Genomic DNA, 17915 nt, shown 5'->3' on the forward strand with positions numbered 1-17915 from the left:
ACTGTGTGAATGATACCCAGCAGATATCTGGTCAGGGTACAACACTGACCTTCTCTAGGATACCCCATGTAAATGTTAATCAGCTGTTTTCTGTCTGACAAAGCCGCATATAATCATTTAAGCAATTGATTACTTTTTTTAGCCTACTTAAATGGGATTTGTTGGGGAAGGGGGAAGATTAAGAAACTGTCCCTATGATTTAGCCAAGGTCAATGTTCCTAGGCTGCCATCTGACGTTTAACAACTTTCATCGTTACGATTAAGAGACTCAATATTCTGCACAAAAAGTCAAATTCCAATGACAGAACTATATATGAGAGAAAAAGGCATATGATATTGTACTTCAATCACCTAAGGTGAGCCACAGATGTAAAGACTATACTTGAGGTGCTAAGGAGAAAATATTGAGTAGCTGCCCAAAAATGAAGTTTAAAAAAATTGGCCATGAAGAGTGAATTGTTCGCAGCATTGCTATCTTTGTAGTTTAAATGGACAATATTGTTATGATTTTCCCTCAAGGCCTTGGACAATCTGAAGGAACATGCACAAATGCATAATTGAGCCATGCATAAAATGCAATGCACCATTTTCACTCACTCCCATTATAATGATGTCCTGATTGAACTGTACATACAAAACACAGCAAAAAGTCAATAGTTGTCTTCAAAAAAAGTCACTGACATAAACCCAAATTAGTCATACCACGATTTTTGCTTCAAGTGCCCACTCTCAGTCGCAAAAAATTCAGTTTTCCTTCTTTTCTGCTCTCTCCCAAGCACAGGGCTTACCACTAGCAACATATAAAGTAACTTTCACCCTAAACAGTGTAAAATTATTTAATTTCAGATAGTTTCAATCTCCATTACATTACACTTAAATCAACTGCTGTGGATTATTTCTGCCAGAATTTGGTAAAGAGGCGGAAAGAGAAATGAAAGAAACCTCACGCGTACCAAGTTTTAAGTGAGTATAAAATTCAAGATTTTCTGAAATAAAGCAAGTTAAAGCCTTTATATATTGCAGACTTGCAAGTACACCCAAAACAGCATCCTTACTGAGTAAATGCTGTGTACAAAGCCATATAAACCATGAAGATCTTGAGTTCAACCCCAGGTTGTGCTGGGTTAGCTGGCCAAGGTGGTGGCAGCACATAAAAAATTGATGTCACTGCCCAGATGAAGGAGGATTAAGACTTCATGATGCTTTCTCTTAGTCACAGTAACACAGCCTGCTGGCACTGATTTGGCTCACAGAAGAATGAGCACCCATGAAAGCCTCATGTGTACTACCTTCAAGATAGGAGCAGCAAAAGTTGCCAATGGATGACTCATTCAATTTTTCCCAAAATACTACAGACCAAACGTTATTGCTCCACAGATTCAATTTTTTGCAATGTTAAGTGACGCTAGTGAGAAAGGGCATTTGTAACAATTAGTTTTGCAAGTCGTTAATCTAATAATTTAGATATATTAATCCTTAAATTGTAGTTAAAAAACTGGCTAGATGGGCCAAAGCATGTTTCAAGTTCTTAGTAACCTTTTACTTTGCCAGATATGTTGAACCTATTTCAAATAAGTACAGAGTTTCCAATACTTACCAGACCCAATTTTTATAAGACCATTATGCTGAATGAATATGGTGTCACAAGTCAGGTTGCCATGGATGATGGGAGGATCACAAGAGTGGAGGTAGCTGGTAAATAAAATAAAATTTAACAAACTAAGCAACTTGGTAGCTATTGTGGACACGTATTGAATTTTACTAGATATTGTTATATTACCAAAATTGCATCTCTCAAAAGGACCATTTGTGTACAATTAAGAAATTTATATACTTGGCTAAAAGTGACACAGCTGTATTTGAACATATAAACAGTTTAAGTACATTTCTGAATATTTCCATTTTCAACTAATTTGATGCTCCTCTGCCATGTAGTTTAATAGTTCACCAACCAATGGAGTGGGCATACTGCCACCTCCTAGGCCGCAAGCAATACCCAACAGAAGCTGTTGCCAGGAGATGCTGAGGACTATCCAACTATGACTCTCCATGATTTTATCCTTCCTGGAGATACAGCAGACAGTCTGTAGTCAGCACCTTCCTCCATGTACCTCAGGATAAGAAATGAACAGAACTTGCATTTCTACAGCATTCAATGGGCTATAATTCAGTAGCACGATGTTACCAAAGATTTCTGGATTATATTAAATCTGCCAGATAGAAAATTAGCAAAGTCTGGACAGGACAATTGAAAAGATTGTGAGGTGAAAGAACAGGCAAGTGTTTAGCTGTTATTCATAAAGCTAAAGTACTACAGGAACAAGCTCAATGGGCTGAGTGGACTTTGTTCATCCCTGACTACTTCTATTGAGGATGGGTGATTTTATCCTAATGGATCGAAGGACTTTCCAACTCGCACATGGACGGCAATCAGGAAAGGAAATGTTGTATACTTCAAAACTGAATTTTGTTTACCTTCATCTAATGCCATGCATTATTTCTAAAGCACTTAAAACAGCCGTTTGTTGTCCTGATTACATAGTGCTGCGGCACTCAACACAGTCAAAACAAAAATCAAAAGGACAGACAGCTTGAAGACATCATTCTAGGTTATTAATATACTTCTGCAATCCAAACATCACTTGAGCAGAAAGAAAACCATGAATGCTAGAAATATGCAATGCAACAGAATGCTGAAAAAACACAGCAGGCTGTTCAACAAAAAGGGTATTTAAGCAAGTTTAAGCAAGGGGTGAGGGGGTTAGGGGCTATTTCTATTCTTTTAAATCCACGAATGTCAAATTCGTAAAACATGGACAGAATTTTTGAAACTACATTTTAGATGGGAAGATTGAGTCTGGAGCAGACAATGAAATAATTGGTTACCTTTTTCTTTCAGAAGCTGCGCATTTCCAAAATTCGTTTATTTCACGAATGCCCCATACACCAGGGTGAAATAATAAATCCAGTGTTGGAAACTGATTCCTTTACAAAAAAGGTCAATGTCCTCCACATTTCCCAGATTAAACGTCACATAAAATCGACCGTCCATTATTATTTTTATTTTCAAATACATGAATCAGATTTGCCACCTGTCGTCTGTGATCATCCTGGTTCGATGAGGCTTAAACTTTCCATTACCTTTTACCTGAATTTCTTTTTACTATTTTTGGATGTATTCCATGTGGGCATAGTTTTAATGAACCATTAAGTTGCCCAGTTTCTTCATGGCTATTTAAATGGTTAATTATTTTCTATTAGGACTCTAATGCAATTTCACTACTTCAGTTATAAATTTCAGAATATATAATTTAATATAATGACAAAGTTCTGCTTTATATTAGCTTAGCCCAAATGGGCAACATCACTTTGAAGCAAAAACAAGAAATGCTGGAAATACTCAGCAGGTCTGGCAGCATCTGTGGAAAGAGAAGCAGAGTTAACGTTTCAGGTTAGTGACCCTTCTTCAGAACTGTTCTGTTATGTTAAATACACAGGTAAACTCCCAATACCCTCATGGGTAAAAGGTGTGCTTGTAGCATTAAGCTCTGCAGATCAGAAGGTTTCCAATTTGATACCTCCTCTGTGCTGAGTTACCTTAGATATACACCTGACTTTAGTGTCTCTAGGGTTGAGGTGGGGGGAAACCAAAGAAAAAATAAACTAGGCTAGGATTCTCACTCCAAACCATCAGTGGGGATGTGATGAGAACTGGACTGGACTTGGCTATCAAAACACTGCTAACACTCACTGCCTAGGTTCGTGCAATTGAATAACATTGATGGTCTAACAAGCACCTGTGAAACCATAGCCAAGCAAGAGACAATGCTTTCAGAAGAAGCAAGGGCAGGGAAAGGAAAAGATGTGCATCACCAGAACAGATTCATTTCAGGTCCCTAACTTCTTACCTCAAGGCAGACAAAATCTGGGTACACCATCTCTTCCATGCCTATATAGAAATGAACAAAGTTACATTTAAACTACTTCTAAAAAAAAAATACATTTGGTTTGTGAGAAAGAAATATATTCTTTCCTACTTACAGTCAAAGTAATCCTACATCATAGATCTAATACTTAGCATTGCCATTTTCTCTAACTTAACTAAACTCTAGGCAGTTAGCAGCAGATGTAGCATGTTGACATTTTTATTTGCAAACCCACCTCGATGCTGGTGTCAATTCAGATTAAATGACGTCAGGTCACATTTTAAAAAGATTTGGTCAGCTGGCCAGCAAGGAAAAGGACAAAATTTCAAAAAAGGATTTCACTTCACAATGCAGGTAATAGACAGACAGACTAGACATTTTTGAAGGGAGCTTCTCTTCTTGTGAATGGTCTGTATAGGGATCCAACCCACAATCTTGTCTTAGCGCCATGCGTAAACCAACTGAGCTAACGAACCACAAGATAACAGGAATGGGGGAAAATGCATTGAAATCAGAGATGCTGCTCATTCATGCTGGGTTGATGGTCAATCTACCAGAAGTGAATAATACTGTGTCTTCATTTCTCCATCCACAAGAAGGTTGCTACATAATGATTGCAGGCCAAACTCTACAAGAATGAGCTTTGGTTTAATGATAACATTCCTGCATCCAACTCAGAGGTTTTGGGTACAAGACCCACTCTACACAGCCCTAGTGAACAGAGGGCTCCAACTTCAACATTGGGTTGACACCCAGTGGCGAGCATGGAGTCCAATGGTAGTGGAGTGATGACCCCTCGATTGCATTAAGCCAGTTCTCTTGGTCAATCTAATGTCCTGTCCACATAAAAAGGGGTGTTTGTTATGGAAACAACCCACAGAATAATCTGCTGGATTAGAACTTAAAACTATCCAATACACCAGCATCAGAACTATCTGGAGTGTTTTCCTTCTCTAATGCTGCATTTTACTTTCCGGTGTGTCCACCTTGGAAAGGCAAAAGTTGCCCAAAATGATCTAGTTAGGATAGCACCTTAAAATTGCACCCCAAACTGAATATCAGCACACAAATATAGTGCAAGAAGGTGGAGGGGTGCATATTTTCCACCTCCTTCTATGCCAAGTTCAGCCACATGCTGTGGCCATCAAGCATGTGTGCACATACATGTACATGCACACACACACACCCAATAAAAAGGGGCTTTTAGACATTCACTTCTGCATGCTGCTCAGATGACCAAAAGCAGTACCCTGAGCTATTCAGCAACTAGTGAACACTCATTGTAAAATAGCAAAAATAAAAGCAAAATATCCCAAGTGTAGTATTTTACATACAGTAATCTACAACCTACCTTTTCATTCATAGTTTTGTGATTTTTCTTTGTTTTCTTCAAAAACTGTTTTAAACTTCCTGATGACATGTACTCTGTTATAAATATAACCTGCAGGAACATAAACATCAAATCAATAACCCCTTTAGCAACTCCAAGTACATGAAACACACATGCTTTTGGAATAGATGTACACTCCCTCCCTCTACCTCTTGTACCCTTAATTTGTAGTACAACAATTCCCAAAAAGTGAACTTAATTCTTTGCAAAATTAAACAGGTTTAATTTTCATTAAAACTTTCCAAATACCTTGTTTTCTTTTATGTTCTTACATTTTTTTCAGTATGAAGCATAATGTATGAAGCTTGAAACTGTTAAACATTTCTTAATCACAAACTAATATTTTATGCCCATCAGGTTTAATAAAAATTTTCAGCTATAGATTATTCTGTTACAAGTAAAAGCCCGTAAGTGAACATTAAAATTTCAATTTAGATACCAGAAACACAGCAATCAAGTAACTCAGCCAGCAACTCTGAACAGCACCAAGACAGCTTACCCTAGCTTTATTTTCTTTCACATCTGCCCAGTACTTGTGGAATTTCACTATGTTCAGGTGCTCCAGCTGGATGAGATTGTCAAAGACAGCTTTAACCTTATCCTAAGCAACAACAAAAAAATCAGAAACAGTTAACATGTGCATTTGATTCCTTCCTGCCTTTGCCCCACCTGAATTGAAAAAGAGGGGAAGGAAAAAACTAGTTGCCTGAATTCTTGAATAGAGGCACCTAGTGAAACTATTTAAATATCCCATTTGGAAGTACTCAATTTCTGGGACTTAATTTGTTTACTGATTAAAAAGTCCTGCTTCATGATCACACTTTGAAAATATTAAGTCCAAAGTGAACAAAATGAGGCAGGAGGAATCATTAACTGTTCATATCAAAATAATTTGTAACTTTATTTTCACCTCTTGTAGTTTAAAGTTTTTTCGTTCTGAGAACTGGACTTCATTCCACACAACTTCCACTCCCTCCTCTGTGTCCATTGCCAAATACGCGCTGTCAATTCCAGGAACATTCCGCTGATTCACCTACAATTTACAAAAAAATATTCTTCAATGAAACAAATGTAATTTATTACAAAAAGCTTTATAATTGTCATTACACAGCACATGTAAGGTATTAACTTTGCTCAGTTGGTAAAACTCTGGCCTGAAACCCAGATTTTGAGTTCAAGCCCAGATGCAGGACTTGAGTGCATAATCTAGGCACATCAGTATTGTGGGTCTTGTGTGTTTTTGAAAATGCTGTCCTTCAGATGAAGCTCCAAACTGAAAGCTTGCTTCAAAAGTAGTGCCAGGTTTGCCTAGGTAAGTTAAAACACCTTAGAATAATCCTTTGTATGTTAAGCATTCTTGCAACATTTCTGCCGTAGTGGCATAGGGCATATCTTTACTTTGAATTTGTTCCAACAGTTCAATATTAGGCTACGGGAGAATGAGGTTCTATATTTATTTACTGATAACATTTTTTTCCTTTTTTCTGTCAAGAAATCTCAGGATTCAACATGGAAAGGAGAAGCACAGACTAACTGGTTATAGTGCTGACTGGCTGCAAAGGGGGGTTTTCCACCTCAACATTCCCCATTCAAAATATGTCAATGGCATTTGCTTTATTATGCACAAAGCATTAAAATCTGCTAATGGAAGAAAAGCCAAGTAAGCTAGAAATCTGAACCAAAAGATGATTCTGGAAACATGCAGTGCGTTGGTTCGTGTTTGATTTAAAGAGGTTACCCGCAACTCTTCATATGAAGCCACGTGGTTGGAAAGGGACAGCTCTTTATAACATTGACCAAAACAGAATGAGAAAAGAACAATTATGTAAAAACAGGTATGAAACAGTTCAACTATGCCAACAATTCCTATCCAAACATCTCTGTTCTTCATGTTTTGCTTTTACTGCATCATGATCAAAAAAATTTCCAGAAGTAGATCCTGATTTCATTTGCCTAAAATATGTTTAATGCTGCAGTTGACATGAGAGAAAATACCCCTTACCAACTACTGAAAGGGAGATTATTTTTCGGTTTTGGTGAAATTAGAAAGCAATGGCAATCTTCGTAATCTGGAGAAAACTCCAAATGCTGGAAATATGATGGATAAACACTTGCGATATAATTAGAGCTGCACAGCTCTATTAGCATCTGAACGATTACACTGATGTTTTGGGAGAAGCCAGTCCTGACAAAGAGTCTGCACACTTTTAGATTATGGATTTGTTGCGCACTTGATTCATTTTCTGTTTTTACTGGAAGTGAAATTAACTAACTATTTCAATGTGTCTTACCAGTTGTAATTCTCCCTTTATTCCATGAATTCAATTTCTCTAGCTTAAGTGAAAAATGCGTGAAAAAAAAAAATGATTTTCAGAGAATTAAGAGAAACATTAGAATTTTTTCCAAGCGCAGGGGTCGCCCACTTTAGCCTTGCCATATTTACCTCACTCAAGTCAGAGTCAGTTATGGCATAGGAGGCGGCCATTCGGCCATCGTGTCCATGTTGGCTATCCGCGGAGCAATCCAGTCAGTCTCACTTCTCCGCTGGATTCTCGCAGCCCTGCAAGTTTAGTGCCTTCAAGTGCCCATCCAATTTCTTTTTGAAATCATTGATTGTTTTCCGCTTCCACCACCCTTGTGGGCAGCGAGTTCCAGGTCGTTGCATAAAAAGGTTTCTCCTCGTATTCCCCTGCATCACTTGCCCAAAACCTTCAATCTTGAACAACCGCAGGTTTTCCAGCCTAACCTTATAACTAAAATTCCTCAAATCTGGAACCTTTTGGTAAATCTACTCTGCACCCTCCCAAGGGCCCTCGCATCTTTCCTAAAGTGGACACAATACTCTAGTTGGGGGCCAACCAGAGCTTTATAAAAGGTTTGGCATAACTTCCCTGCTTTTGTGCTCAATGCCTCTATTTATGAAGCCCAAGATTCCATATGCTTTACTAACCACTCTCTCAATATGCCCTGCCACCTACAAAGATCGATGCACATGCACCCCCAGTTCCCTCAATTCCTGCACCCACTTTAGAAGTGTGGCATTAAGCCTATATTGCCTCTCTCTATCTCTTCTGCCAAAATGCATCACCTCACACTTTTCAGTATTAAATTCCATCTGCCATCTGTCTGCCCATTCTGCTAGCCTATGTCCTGTTGCAGGCGTTACGTATCATCCTCACTGATTGCCACTCCTCCAAGTTTGGTATCTTCGGCAAACTTTGAAACTCTTCCCAGTATTCCAAGATGTAAGTAATTTATATATAGCAACAAAAAAAAACAGTGGTCCTCGCACTGACCCTTCGGGACCCACTGTCTACTATCCTCCAGTCTAGAGAACTACCATTTACCACAACTTGCTGTTTTCTGTCCTTAAGCCAATTTTTATTTTAATCCAATTGGACACTGACCTTCCTATTCCATGAGCCTCAAATTTGTTAACCAGCCTTTTATGTGGTACTTTATCAAACACTATCTCAAAATCCATATAGACAACATCCACCGCATTCTCTTCATCAACCCTCTGTTACTTCATCAAAAAATTCAATTAGATTAGTAAAACATGATCCCCTTTTACAAAACTGTGCTGGCTATCCTTAACTAACTCAAACTGAACATATTTACATAATTTTAAATATCTTTACCCTACTGTCAACTAGAAGTGCAGATCAAGTGATCTTGTTGGGAAGAGCCTCCCATGAAATGAGACATCTTTCCATGTTCAAATGGGACAAGCTTCTGCTGGAATATGTGGTTAGTCAGCAACTTTGTAGAGGGGGAGAAGGATGAGTGATGTCAGAATAATCAGGAAGATTCAAATTCAAAGAGCTGCTTTTAAGGGTTAAAGAGCTGTCTTCAAGGGAAATTAGTCATGACACAAGAAAGACCAGCGACTGTTACTGCAGTACAAGCAGACAGAACAAAGAGCCTCTACCCCAGTCAACCAGAAATGCATATCAAATTCTATGTACAATGCTCATTATGCGTACACATGAACATTGGATAGTAAATAAGTTATTTCCTTCATTACTTATGTAAGAAGCCATTAATGGTGAACAATTCTTATGCATCAGTTTTATCTCTCTTCCCGACTCCCAATTCACCTCAAACCAGAAAAGTAATGTCACATGTCTCCTGCGACTTGGATTCCTCCCCCGCCCCACACCCCCCCCCCCCCCCCAATCACCACCTGAACTACTTAAAACCTATTACATTTCTAACGTTTCCCAGTTCTGATGAAAGGTCACTGATCTGAAACATTAACTGTTTCTCTCTCCACAGATGTTGTCTGGCCCTCCCAATATTTCCAACATTTTCTGTTTTTATTTTGGATTTTCAAATGTTGCTTCCAAGTCCTCAGATCCACAAACAATGCCAGAGTGCAAGTAAAACAGGATTTTTGTGGGAATATTTTCAATGGTGAAAAGATTAAATTGTTACAAAAATAAAGCAAACAAATTATCTCCAAGAAATTGCATTATAGTGGTTTAAGGGAACTATACAAAAGGTTACTTGGGGGAAAGTTTCTGGCTTGCAAGTTCTGCACAAAATGAGATTCCTTTAGGTAGCTAAATTGCAATTAATATTTTTATGAATTACAAGCGCTTATCCAATAAGCACCACTTTCCATCACTAAACTCATCCCATTAGTACAAAGCATATGATGTGAATTTCAATGCTTGAATTTTTCTACTGAAAACAGTTTAATTGTGAATAAAGTTGATATGTTGAAATAGAAGACGAACAGTTTTCTGTGCAACTTAACCAACATCAAAGCAAAAAGCTGCAGATGCTGGAAATCTCATCAAATTCTGATGAAAGCTCAACATCCAGTTCTGGATAAACTTCATTTTCCTCCATCTAAACTCTGGAAAGACCAAAGACCAACTTTGGCCTTCAGCACAGACTCTGCCTCCTTGACAATGACTCCACCCCCCTCCCCAGTCACCGTCTCAAGCTGCACTACATTTCCCTAGTTTGGAATCTATTCTCTCCAGCAAAACAACTGTTTACTTCCACCTCCGTAACACAGTCTGCATGCGGCCATACTTCAGCCCATATACTGCTGAAACCATGCGTTGGTCACCACTACTCTGCTGTTTGAATGCTCTCATGGCCGGCCTCCTATCCTCTATAAACTTCAGCTCAACCAAAATTCTGCTGCCCCACATCCTTAATCCTGCTTCCCCATCACCACTTGCTGCAGTTGCTGACCTACATCAGTTCCCAGCTGTCCACCACAATTAAAATTATTGTCCACATGTTTAAGTCTCTTTTTGGGCTTACTCCTCCTGATCTCCAACAGCCTCTGGCTCTACAACACTACCCTGAAGACTATTTCAATTCTGAACGTCCATCCCACTTTCTCTTTTCCTTGTTGGCAGCCGTGCCTTCAGCCCTACACTACAGAAACTCCTCCCCAAGCTTCTCCACCTCCCTTCTGCTGTTTAAAATGTACTATTTTGGTCACTCCTCCCAACATCTCCTTTGCCTTGTCATCCGTTCTCTTTGGTTATTCCTCTGAAGCACTTTGGGATATTTTTTGGCATTAGCAATTGTAAATGAAATTGTAAGTGATTTTCATAATTTATGTCCTGCCTTTCTTATCTTGGTGCACTGAGGAAGGATGTGAAAAAGAACACTATGTTGCATTTCAATTAAATAGTTAACAGTGGGAAAAGCCCACTGAGCAGACACTGAGCCAGCTTGGTCAATAAAATTGAAGGAAAACATACAGGATTTTAAATACATACAAGTATGGAGCGAATGAAGAGTTACACTGAAATGATTCACTGCATCACACAAGGATATTGGCACAACATTATATCATGCTGGCTTATTTCTGATTCGTCTTGTGTGATACCAATACGGTTAGTGACAACTGTAGGATATTTGTTTCAAAACTAAACAAACACTCATTTGAATTGGGCCAAGTTTCAGCTTGGTCCAAACAATAATATTTTTAGCAGAGTCAGAAGGTTGTGGGTTTAAACCACACTTCAGAACTTGATAGCATAATCCAAGCAGACACGTCAATGTAATTCAGAGGGAATGCTGCATTGTCAGAGGTGTCAGATTCCTGAAGTTAAGACATGGAAGATTTAATGGCACTAGTAGGAAATACTCCTACTGTCTTGACCAGCATTCCTCCTTCAACCATTACCAAGAACAGATTAATTGATCATTTCTTTCATTGCAGTCTGTGGGATCTTGCTGCGTGGAAAAGGCACTCACGTTGCCTACCCGACTGTGGCTACACTTCCAAGTAATTTGTGTGAAGTGCCGGGGGACATTTAAAAATATTTTATGTTATATAAATGCAAGTTTTTCCACATAGCAGAAACACAACCTAGGTAATGGAGTGATGAGATGCTTCTGCATACACAATGAGAAATTATATAAATGCAAATTTTTCTTTAGGGGGTGGGGTACCAGAAGGTGAAAAGAGTAAGCAGGAGAAGTTAATAGGATTCTACAGCCATTTTTGGCAAGACTACTCTTATGGCAAACAAAGTGAAACATCTTGTGTAGCATCTGCCATTAAACAAAGACATACTACAAATGAATAGACACAAATGTTCCGTCTGATAATGCTACCCTATTACAGAGAAAAAAAAAATCATCAGCCAAACAGAGGACTGTTTGTGAGTCCAAGGAAAAACTGCAACAAAAATATCCAACAAGCTGGAAACACTGACCCAAAAGATGTCCTTAAAGCTACTCAGCTTATATAAGTTATAAAAGGTTTGGATGGAAAATTTTATTCAACATAAACAGGATTGCTCAATTTGATTACATTAATAGCAATGTATTGCTATGAGCAAAATTAGAAACCACCCATTGTCAATTGACATTGGTCTCAGTGCCAGAAAACACCATATAAACCAGGTTGATGTCTGCCCCCAGTATGACCCCTTTCCCATGCCTGAAAAATTATGGGTGCGCATATTCCAATGAATCCAGGTGTTCAAATTTTCTGCTTATAAATAAATACAAACACTTTTAGCACTTGAATTTCAGGGACCATGTACATTAAGAACTGGGAAAAGTACCAGCTCAATTTACTTGACTACTTCAAGGAACAGCTGAGTTTACTGAACACAGCAAAGGCTAGGGCCTTGGAAAACATCATAGCTGTAATGAAGACTAGAACTCCAGAACTAACTGAGCAACAACACAGACATTTACTTGAGTTCAGGTATGTCCTAGCCACAATGAGAGAGAAAGAAAGGAAAGGAAGGAAAAGACTTGCATTTATATCGGGCCTTCAAAGATCAGATAACCCAAAGTGCTTTACATCCAATGAAGTACTTTAAAGTGCACTGTTGTAATATAGGAAACATGGTAGCCAATTTGCAAATAGCAAAAGTCCCACAAACAGCATTGTGATAATGACCAGATAATCTGATTTTGTGTTGTTGATTGAGGGGTAAATATTGGCCAGGACACTGGGGCTTCACTTCCCTTCTCTTCGAAATAATTCCACGATACCCTTTACATCCACCTGAGGGGACATATGGGACCTCGGTTTAATAACTCATATGAAAGGTGGCAGTACAGCACTCCCTTATTACTTCAGCCTTGATTTTTGAATCCTGGAGAGGGACTAGAACCCACAACCCTGTGATTCAGAAGCAAGAGTGCGACCAACTAAGCTATGGCTGACAGTAAAGGGGACCAATCTAACCCAGCCAATTCCCAATCAGCAGCAAAGTGATGAAAGAACCAGTGCTATCAAATGGCACTTAATCACTAGCTCACTTAAACTTAATGTGGGTTTCACCAAACGACTCAGCTCTAGTCCTTATTACAGGACATGAGCTTAATTACAAGGGCACAGTGAAAGTATCTGCTCTTGACATCAAGGCAGTACTTGACAGAGCGTAGCTCTAGATTAGATTAGAGATACAGCACTGAAACAGGCCCTTTGGCCCACCGAGTCTGTGCCGAACATCAACCACCCATTTATACTAATCCTACACTAATCCCATATTCCTACCAAACATCCCCACCTGTCCCTATATTTCCCTACCACCTACCTATACTAGTGACAATTTATAATGGCCAATTTACCTATCAACCTGCAAGTCTTTTGGCTTGTGGGAGGAAACCAGAGCACCTGGAGAAAACCCACGCAGACACAGGGAGAACTTGCAAACTCCACACAGGCAGTACCCGGAATCGAACCCGGGTCCCTGGAGCTGTGAGGCTGCGGTGCTAACCACTGCGCCGCCCGAACAGAAACAGTAGCAAAAACAAAAATCAATGAGGATCAGAGTTAACTAGTGGTTGGTCATATTTAGTACAAAGGAAGATGGTTGTGATTATTAAAGTCAGTAATGTGACATTGATCACAAGTCGTGGGAGTCAGTTGCCAGCGTTCGCCAGAGCTGGCGGGCAGCCATAAAGGCGGGGCTAAAGTGTGGCGAGTCGAAGAGACTTAGCAGTTGGCAGGAAAAAAGACAGAGGCGCAAGGGGAGAGCCAACTGTGTAACAGCCCCGACAAACAAATTTTTCTGCAGCACCTGTGGAAGAGCCTGTCACTCTAGAATTGGCCTTTATAGCCACTCCAGGCGCTGCTCCACACACCACTGACCACCTCCAGGCGCTTACCCATTGTCTCTCGAGATAAGGAGGCCAAAGAAAGAATGGCAGCCCCAGGAAACTGGTGCAGGAGTTTCAGCATCCTAGGCCCAACACTCATGATTGCAGTATGTTCAGCTCGTTTTGCAATTCCTCAGATAATTCCCAAGTCTATGCCCACATGCAAGGTTGGGCTGATCAATCCATGCCATTTCCATCACTGAGTTTTCCACCATCAATATCCTGGTGGTCACCATTGACCAGAAACTCATCGGGACCAGTCACATAAATGACATGGCTACAAGAGCAGGTCAGAGGCTGGGTATTCTTTGGCAATAAAAGCCTTTCCACCATTTGCAAGGCACGCCAGGAGTGTGCTGGAATACTTTCCACTTGCCTGGATGAGCTTAGCTACAACACTCAAAGATCAATACCATCCAAGACAAAGCAGTCCAACTGATCGGCACAGTATCCAGTATCCGCTAACCCAAAACATCCACTCCCTCCACCGCCTGTGTACCGTGGCCAATGTATTCTATCTACAAGATGCCCTGCAACAATTCACCAAGGATCCTTCACAGCACCTCTCAAAGCCACAACCCATTCCTATCACTTCCAAGGTCCTCTCCAAGTCACATACCAATCCGAGCGGGATACATAAATTTTGAAATTCATAGTCACAAGGCCAAATCATGGACCTCCCTACCCAAGCGAACTGTGGATCACCTACACCACATGACTGAAGAAATTCATCATGCCCACCATCATCTTCACAGGGCAACAAGGAATGGGCAATAAAAGCTGCCCTTACAAGCAATGCCAACATCCTGAAAATGAAAATAAAACAGGAGGCATTAAAATTTACATAATCCTAGAAACCCAATACTGAAAACTCACCCAGTTATGTTTTTCCTATCTCCAGAGAATACCAAAGATTCACAATCCTCAGAGTGGTGAAATTTCTCATTACAAACGATAACTTGAGACAAAATTAAGAGTCACTTGCACAAATGTGGATTAATTAAGGAGGGCCAGCACGGATTTAAGGGCAAATCGTGTTTAACTAAGTTGCTTGAGTTTCTGATAAGATAACAAAGAGTTGATGTATTGTACATGGCCTTCCAAAAGGCATTTTATAAAGTGCCACAAATCAGGCTTGTGGCAAAGTTAGATCCCATGGAATAAAAGGAAAAGTAGCAGCACAGATACAAAATTACCTGAGTGACAGAAAACAGTAGTGGTGAACGGTTGTTTTTCAGACTGGAGAAGGATGGTATACAGTGGATCACTGCTTTTCCTGATATATATTAATGACCTAGGCTTGGGTGCACAGGGCACAATTTCAAAATTTGTGGATGACAAAACTTGGAAATATTGTCAACCGTGAGGATGATGGTGAAACTTCAAGAAGACATAGACGGACAAGTGGCAGATGAAATTTAATTAAGAGAAACGTGAAGTGATTCATTTTGATAGGAAGAATGAGGCTAGGCAATATAAAATAATGGGTACAATTCTAAAGGGGGGGTACAGGAGCAGGGGGGCTTGGGGGTATTATGTACACAAATCATTGAAGGTGGCAGGGCAAGTTAAGAAAGCAGTTAATAAAGCATGCAGGATCCTGAGCTTTATAAGTAGGGTAAAAAAGCAAGGAAGTTTATAATCAACTTGTATAAACTGGTTCGGCATCACCTGGAGTATTTCATCCAGTTCTGGGCACCACACTTCAGGAAGGATCTGAAGGCATTAGAGAGGGTGCAGAACAAATTCACGAGAATGGTTCCAAGGATGTGGGACTTCAGTTCTGTGGATAGACTGAAGATGGGACTGTTCTTCTTAAAAAGATGAGGAGATTTGATATAAGTGTTCAAATCATGTGTTTGGTTAAAGTAGATAGGGAGAAACTGTTCCCATTGGTGGAAGGATTGAGAACCAGAAGGCACCGAGTTAAAGATGATTGGAAAAGCTTTTTACGTAGTGAGTGGTTCAGATCTGGAATGCACGGAGAACGTGGTGGAGGCAGATTCAATCATGGCTTTCAAAGGGGAATTGGATAATTATCTGAAGAGAAAAAAATTTGCAGTGTTACAGGGAAAAGACAGGTGAATGGGAACTAGGTGAGTTGCTCTTGCAGAGGGCCAGCTTGGACACGATGCGCTCAATGATCTGCTTCTGTGCTATGACCATTCTACGATTCAGTCCCAAATTGCTGACCCCTTATTCTGAGACTGTGACCCCTAGTTCTAGAGTCTCCAGCCAGGGGAAATATCCTCCTAGCGTCTACCCTGTCGAGCCCCTTAAGAATTTTATATTTTTCAATGCAATCTTATCTTATTCTTCCAAACTCTAAAACTGATGTCATTTAAAAATGCTACCTTCAGTTTAAAAAAAGCACCTGGCCATTATTTGCTCAACCAATGCAAAAAGGCAACCACTGGAACCTAAAAGCTTTGCAATCAATATACGTATACAGTGCAATTTCAATGCCATTGCAGAGGTCAAAGGGACTCGAAAAGAAAATCAAGTTTCAAGACTTTTGAATAACGTTGTCCCTCTTCTCCCCCACCCAGGGACAAAAATAAGAGTTTCACCTCTTGGCCGAATAAGTACTTGAACAAGATGGTCCAACATTTGATTCTTAGTCTATATGAAATTAGACTATATGATCTCAGTGGAATGACAAAAGATAGGTGCCGTAATTGGTCTCAGTGCCAGTTAGGCAATAGTTAACAGATTGATTTTAGTAACTTCAGAGGTTAGCTCCCCACCTGATTTTCTCATTCCACTGCACTCAATCCATTGGATTGATTTTATTCACCTTGTGTCTTTATTTATTTATGAGATACAGCACTGAAACAGGCCCTTCGGCCCACCGAGTCTATGCCGACCAACAACCACCCATTTATACTAACGCTGCAGTAATCCCATATTCCTTACCACCTACCTACACTAGGGACAATTTACAACGGCCAATTTACCTATCACCTGCAAGTCTTTGGCTATGGGAGGAAACCGGAGCACCCGGCGAAAACCCACGCGGTCATAGGGAGAACTTGCAAACTCCGCACAGGCAGTACCCAGAATCGAACCCGGGTCCCTGGAGCTGTGAGACTGCGGTGCTAACCACCCAATAACTTTACCATCCAACTGATGCCCTTTGCACAAGAAACCAAGCGCTCACTCCTTTCCACCATTGCAAGATCGAATTGCTCCCCAGTAAAATTTATAAGTTGCCCCCTTGTAAGATTAGCCTATCTACATTCTACCTTTATCTCCCAAACTCACCCAATTCTGTGTCTTGGTTAGTCCTATAATGGGTCTCTACTACCTAACAATTTTAATGCAGCTTCTCCACCGGAAAAATTTACTGTTATGTCATGACAGATTTCTTACAATTTGTGTTTTATTTTCCCCAATCTATATCTGAGTTGCAAGGCTTATCTCTTTGCCCAAGAAATTAAGATAAAATTTAGAAATGGAGGAACTGTTCCTTAAACTTCCCTAGTTATTGTTCATCACATCTGATATTCAGATTTTGCTTTCTAGATGCCAGTTATCTGGAAGTCTTATGTACACATCCTCCATTATCAGCTGCTAGCAAAAGGAAATACCAAACACATGACATGTACAGCTCCCAGCAATTATAATCACTGTTGAATGAAATCCTCCCTCCCCCACTCATGTGTAGAGATACTCAATCCCTTTGCAGCATTACTTCATTCTAACCTAGTGACCCATTTACCACAACCACTCCCTGAAAAGCCACTCAGCAATGAGTTAATCTGACGAAAGAACTCTCACAGCAAACGAATCACAGCAGTATATTAAGGGTTGAGAAATGCTCACCAAGGCCTTCATTTAAAATATTACCGATCTTTTTGCAATTTTGAAAAGTTTGCACCTTTATTTATTTAGAGATACAGCACTGAAACAGGCCCTTCAGCCCACCGAGTCTGTGCTGACCAACAACCACCCATTTACACTAACCCTACAGTAATCCCATATCCCTACCACCTACC

At 39.9% G+C, this 17915-nt stretch overlaps 1 protein-coding gene across 1 annotated transcript in view; it reads right to left on the reverse strand.

Moving 5' to 3' along the window:
* nrbp1 (nuclear receptor binding protein 1) overlaps positions 1-17915 on the reverse strand; it is a 90414-nt gene that overhangs the window by 57030 nt on the left and 15469 nt on the right. Inside the window, exons 2-6 of the mRNA XM_068045499.1 lie at positions 6227-6349; positions 5816-5917; positions 5278-5367; positions 3909-3949; positions 1598-1692 (exon numbers count right to left, since the gene is read on the reverse strand). Of these exons, the coding sequence (XP_067901600.1) occupies positions 1598-1692; positions 3909-3949; positions 5278-5367; positions 5816-5917; positions 6227-6349 (451 nt within the window). The remainder of the gene's footprint in view (positions 1-1597; positions 1693-3908; positions 3950-5277; positions 5368-5815; positions 5918-6226; positions 6350-17915) is intronic.

Source organism: Heterodontus francisci, chromosome 13 (assembly GCF_036365525.1).
Source record: "Heterodontus francisci isolate sHetFra1 chromosome 13, sHetFra1.hap1, whole genome shotgun sequence".
NCBI lineage: Eukaryota > Metazoa > Chordata > Chondrichthyes > Heterodontiformes > Heterodontidae > Heterodontus > Heterodontus francisci.